General features: G+C 51.8%; 1 protein-coding gene across 1 annotated transcript; it reads right to left on the bottom strand.

Annotated features, from left to right (window-relative positions):
• Nucleotides 1-230: 230 nt before the first annotated feature.
• LOC120496331 (sodium channel subunit beta-1-like) lies at nt 231-4,912 on the bottom strand. Its single transcript, XM_039696661.1, has 3 exons — nt 4,831-4,912; nt 3,391-3,526; nt 231-549 (listed from the first exon to the last, which is right to left on the bottom strand). Exons 1-3 carry the CDS (start codon nt 4,895-4,897, stop codon nt 483-485), a joined length of 270 nt encoding a protein of 89 aa, XP_039552595.1. The 5' UTR covers nt 4,898-4,912; the 3' UTR covers nt 231-482.
• Nucleotides 4,913-5,669: the final 757 nt, after the last annotated feature.

The raw sequence follows: 5,669 nt of genomic DNA on the forward strand, positions 1-5,669 counted from the left end.
GGTCACTCAGGTCAGTCAGGGGTCAGTCAGGGTCACTCAGGGTCACTCAGTGGTCACTTGGGGTCACTCAGGGGTGAGAGGTCAGTCAGGGGTCACTCAGGGTCAGTCAGGGGTCACTCAGGGGTCAGAGGTCACTCAGGGTCAGTTATGGTCACTCAGGGGTCACTCCGAGGTCAGTGGTCACTGAGTGGTCAGTGGTCACTCAGGGGTCACTCAGGGGTCACTCAGTGGTCACTCAGGGGTCACTCAGTGGTCACTCAGTGGTCACTCAGGGGTCACTGGTCACTCAGTGGTCACTCCGAGGTCAGTGGTCACTGAGCGGTCAGTGGTCACTCGGGGTAACTCAAGGGTCATTCGGGGTCACTCAGGGGTCACTCTGGGTCACTCCGAGGTCATCCAGGGGTCACTCTGTGGTCATTCCGGGTCACTCAGGGGTCAGAGGTCACTCAGAGGTCACTCAGGGGTCACTCAGGGGTCAGAGGTCACTCGGCCACCTGGACGCCGCCGCAGTTCTCTTTGCTCTCCGAGGTGATGGCCAGGTACTCCGAGCTGGGGGAGGGGCCAAACAAGGGGTGGGGGAGGGGCCCCAAAATTCGGGGAGCCCCAAAACGCAAAAATCCAGCCCCAAAATAAAAAAAGAAAAAAAATCCACCCAAAAATCCCAACCCCAAAATGCCCCAAAAATCCCCAAAATTTCACCCCAAAATCCCCAAAATTCCACCCCAAAATCCCAAAAAATTCTGTCCTCAAATGCCCCAAAAATCCCCAAAATTTCATCCCAAAATCCCCAAAATCCAAAAAAAAAATTCCAGCCCAAAAATTCCTCCCCAAATGCAAAAAAATCAAATTCCACCCAAAAAATGCCCCCAAATCCCAAAAATTCCACTCTAAAATGCCCCAATATCCCAAAAATTCCACCCCAAAATCAAAAAAAATTCTGCCCCAAAATTGCAAAAATTTCATCCTAAAATGCCCCAAAAATTCCACCCCAAAATTCAAAGATTTTACCCCAAAATTCCACCCCAAAAATGCATCAAAACCTCCCAAAAATGCCCTAAAAATCCCCAAAATTCCACCCCAAAATTCCCAAAATTTCACCCCAAAATCCAAAAAAATTCCACCCCAAAAATGCAAAAATTTCATCCCAAAATGCCCCAAAAAATCCACCCCAAAATTCAAAGATTTTACCCCAAAATTCCCCAAAAATCCCACCCCAAAAATGCCCTAAAAATCCTCAAAATCCCAAAAATTCCATCCCAAAATCCCAAAAAATTCCGCCCCAAAAATGCAAAAATTTCATCCTAAAATGCCTCAAAAATTCCGCCCCAAAATCCCCAAAATTTTACACCAAAATGCCCTAAAAACTCCCAAAAATTCCACTCCAAAAATGCCCCAAAACCCAAAAAATTTCACCCAAAAATTTTTAAATCCCCAAATGTCGCTTTAGACCACGCCCACCTCCAAAGCCACGCCCCCAAACCAAACCACGCCCCCTTAACTCTTTACTTCCCGGACTTGACCCAATTTTCCCATTTTTTGCCCCAATTTTCTCTTTTTTCTTCCCAATTTTTCCTATTTCCTCCCCAAAATTAAACCACGCCCCTTTAGGCCACACCCATTTTGAAAGCCACGCCCCTCCCGCCATTTTAACCCCTTGTTTTCCTCCTATTTTCCTCTTTTTTGTCCCAATTCTCCCATTTTTAAACCCAATTTTAAATTTTCCATTTAAAAAATTCAGACAGGCCCTCTTTTGACCACGCCCAACTCCAAAGCCACGCCCCCAAACCCAAACCACGCCCCTTAACTCTTTAATGCCCCCTTCCCCCCAAATTTTCCCATTTTTTGCCCCATTTTCACCCAGTTTTTTTTGTTTTCCCCCAGATTCCAACCCAAACCACTCCCACTTTAAACCATGCCCCCTTTAGGCCACACCCACCCAAAGCCACGCCCCCAATATTTAAGCCACGCCCCTCCCACCATTTTAACCTCCATTTTCCTGCCAATTTCCCCATTCTTGCCCCAATCCTCCTGTTTTTTAACCCAATTTTCATTTTTTCCCCCTGAAATCCAGTCACACCCCCTTAGGCCACACCCACTCTGAAAACCACGCCCCCGACATTGAAGCCACGCCCCTCCCGCCATTTTAACCCCCAATTTCCTCATTTTTTTGACCCATTTTCGCACAGTTTTTTGCATTTTTCCTCCAAATTCCAACCCAAACCACTCCAAGTTTAAACCACGCCCCCTTTAGACCACACCCACACAAAGCCACGCCCCCTATACCTAAGCCACACCCCTCCTGCCATTTTAATCTCACATTTCCTCATTTTTTGCCCCATTTTTGCCCAGTTTTTTGCGTTTTCCCCCAGATTCCAACCCAAACCATTCCAACTTCAAGCCACGCCCTCTCTAGCCACACCCACTCTGAAAGCCACGCCCCTCCCACCATTTTAACCCCCAATTTCCTCATTTTTTGCCCCATTTTCACCCAGTTTTTTGCATTTTTCCCCCAGATTCCAACCCAAACCACTCCCACTTTAAACCACGCCCTTTTTAGACCACACCCACACAAAGCCACGCCCCTAATACCTAAGCCACGCCCCTTCCGCCATTTTAACCCCCAATTTCCTCATTTTTTGCCCCATTTTTGCCCAGTTTTTTGCATTTTTCCCCCAGATTCCGACCCAAACCACGCCAACTTTTAACCACGCCCTCTCTAGCCACACCCACTCTGAAAGCCACGCCCCAACATGTAAGCCACGCCCCCTCCGCCATTTTAACCCCCAATTTCCTCATTTTTTGCCCCATTTTCACCCAGTTTTTTGCATTTTTCCTCTAAATTCCAACCCAAACCACTCCAACTTCAAGCCACGCCCTTATAGACCACACTCACCCAAAGCCACGCCCCTAATACCTAAGCCACGCCCCTCCCACCATTTTAACCCTTAATTTCCTCATTTTTTGCCCCGTTTTCACGCAGTTTTTCCTGTTTTCCCCCAGATTCCAACCCAAACCACTCCAACTTTAAGCCACGCCCTCTTTAGACCACACCCACCTCCAAGGCCACGCCCCCAAGATTTAAGCCACGCCCCCTCCGCCATTTTAACCTCACATTTCCTCATTTTTTGCCCCATTTTTGCCCAGTTTTTTGCATTTTTCCCCCAGATTCCGACCCAAACCACGCCAACTTTTAACCACGCCCTCTCTAGCCACACCCACTCTGAAAGCCACGCCCCAATACTTAAGCCACGCCCCCTTTTGCCATTTTAACCCCCATTTTCATCCCAATTTCCTCATTTTTCGCCCCGTTTTTGCCCAGTTTTTTGCGTTTTCCCCCCAAAACTTCGCCTCAGCGTTAAGCCCCGCCCCCAGACGGCCCCGCCCACTCACGCGCTGTCGGGGGGCGGGGCCGCGGCCGCCACCTTGCGGTAGCAGTAGAGCATCTCGGCGGCCAGCCAGAGCGTCAGCACCACGATCAGCACGTACATCAGGATCTCGGACACGATGGACGCCAGGTCCCGCCGCGCTGCGGAATTCCCGACATCCCGGGAAACGGCCCCAAAAAATCCCGGGAAAAAAACCCCCAAAAAATCCCGAAAAAATCCCGAAAAAAATCCCCAAAAATCAGCGATTTTAGGGCGGAGTTTTGGCAGGAAGCCACGCCCACCATGAGGGGGTTGGGAATGCCGCCATTGGTCAGCTGGAAACGCCCCTCCCCCGGCCCTAAAAATTCCCAAAATCGCAGAAAAAATCCCCAAAAAATCCTAAAAAAATCCCCAAAAATCAGCGATTTTAGGGCGGAGTTTTGGCAGGAAGCCACGCCCACCATGAGGGGGTTGGGAATGCCGCCATTGGTCAGCTGGAAACGCCCCTCCCCCGGCCCTAAAAATTCCCAAAACCGCAGAAAAAAATCCCCAAAAAATCCTAAAAAAATCCCCAAAAAATCCTAAAAAAAAAATCCTCGGAAAAATCCTAAAAAATTCTGCAATTTTAGGGCGGAGTTATGGCGGGTTTGGGGGAAGCCACGCCCATTTTAAAGCCACGCCCACCCTGAGGGGGTTGGGGTGGGGGAGGGGACACAGCCAGGGGTCACCTGGACACGCCCCTCCCCTGAAATTCCCAAAATCCCAAAAAAAATCTGGGAAAATTCCGTGATTTTGGGGTCAAATTTATCAATTCTGGGTTAAGCCACGCCCCTTTACTCTTAGCCACACCCACTTTCTGCCTTATATGGGCATGGAGCCTTCCCAGTGCTCGCCAGCAGCTCCCAGTGAGTCCCAGTCTGATCCCAGTGCTCCCAGTTTGATCCCAGTGCTTCCAGTTTGATCCCAGCCTCCTCCCAGTTTGATCCCAGTGCCCTCCCAGTGCTCCCAGTTTGATCCCAGTGCCCTCCCAGTGCTCCCAGTTTGATCCCAGTCCCTCCCAGTTTGATCCCAGTGCCCTCCCAGTGCTCCCAGTTCATCCCAATCCCCTCCCAGTCCCTCCCAGTTGCCCTCAATGAACTCCCAGTGTCTCCCCAGCTCCCCCTGCTGGCGGCTTTGGGAACTGCAGCGTCCTCCCAGTGACTCCCAGTAATTCCCAGTTCATTCCAGTCTCTCCCAGTTACTCCCAGTCCATCCAAGTCCCTCCCAGTCCATCCCAGGCCCTCCCAGTCCCTCCCAATCCCATCCCACTCCCTCCCAGTAACTCCCAGTCCCTCCCAATCCCATCCCAGTCCCTCCCAGTTCCCCTTCAATCCCTCCTAACTCCCTTTTACTCCCTCCAGCTCCATCCCAGTCCCTCCCAACCACCTCCCAGTTTCTCCCAGTTTGTCCCAGTTCGTCCCAGCACCTTTGTCCACCACGGCCAGCCGCAGGGTCTGGTTCCTGGCCAGGCTGTAGGTGTGGCCCAATCCCATCCCAGTCCATCCCAGTTTATCCCAGTCCCTCCCAGTAGCCCTCAATTCCCTCCCAGTGTCTCCTCAGCTCCCTCTGGTGGCAGCTTTGGGAACTGCAGCGTCCTCCCAGTAACTTCCAGTTCATCCCAGTCTCTCCCAGTAACTCCCACTCCATCCAAGTCCCAGTTTGTCCCAGTCCCTCCCAATTCCCCTCAATGAACTCCCAGTGTTTCCCCAGCTCCCTCTGGTGGCCGTTTTTGGAACTGCAGCGTCCTCCCAGTAACTCCCAGTTCATCCCAGTCCCTCCCAGACCACTCCAACCACCTCCCAGCCCTTCCCAGTCCATCCCAGTCTGTCCCAGTCCCTCCCCGTTCCCCTCAATGAACTCAGAGTTTCCCCAACTCCCCCTGGTGGCCATTTAAGGAACTGCAGGTTCCTCCCAGTTCATCCCAGTCCACTCCATCCACCTCCCAGTCCCTCCCAGTTTGTCCCAGTCCCTCCCAGTTCCCCTCCATGAACTCCCAGTGTTTCCCCAGCTCCCCCTGGTGGCCGTTTAAGGAACTGCAGCATCCTCCCAGTAACTCCCAGTTCATCCCAGTTACTCCCAGTCCATTCCATCCACCTCCCAGTCCCTCCCAGTCCATCCCAGTCTCCCCCAGTCCATCCCAGTCCCTCCCAGTTCCCCTCAATGAACTCCCACTGTTTCCCAGGCTCCCTCTGGTGGTGGCTTTGGGAACTGCACCATCCTCTCAATTCCCTCCCAGTCCCTCCCAGTTCATCCCAGTCCCTCCCA

Source organism: Passer montanus, unplaced genomic scaffold (assembly GCF_014805655.1).
Source record: "Passer montanus isolate IOZ18808 unplaced genomic scaffold, ASM1480565v1 scaffold999, whole genome shotgun sequence".
Lineage (NCBI taxonomy): Eukaryota > Metazoa > Chordata > Aves > Passeriformes > Passeridae > Passer > Passer montanus.

Bases quoted from the DNA above. Each gene is read 5' to 3' on its own strand.
- LOC120496331 (XM_039696661.1), bottom strand. From the start codon at position 4,897: ATGGGATTGGGCCACACCTACAGCCTGGCCAGGAACCAGACCCTGCGG. The intron at 3,527-4,830 runs GTGCTGGGACGA...GGAATTCCGCAG, and splicing joins GCTGGCCGTGGTGGACAAAG to CGCGGCGGGACCTGGCGTCC. The intron at 550-3,390 runs GTGAGTGGGCGG...CCCCTCCCCCAG, and splicing joins GCCCCGCCCCCCGACAGCGC to CTCGGAGTACCTGGCCATCA.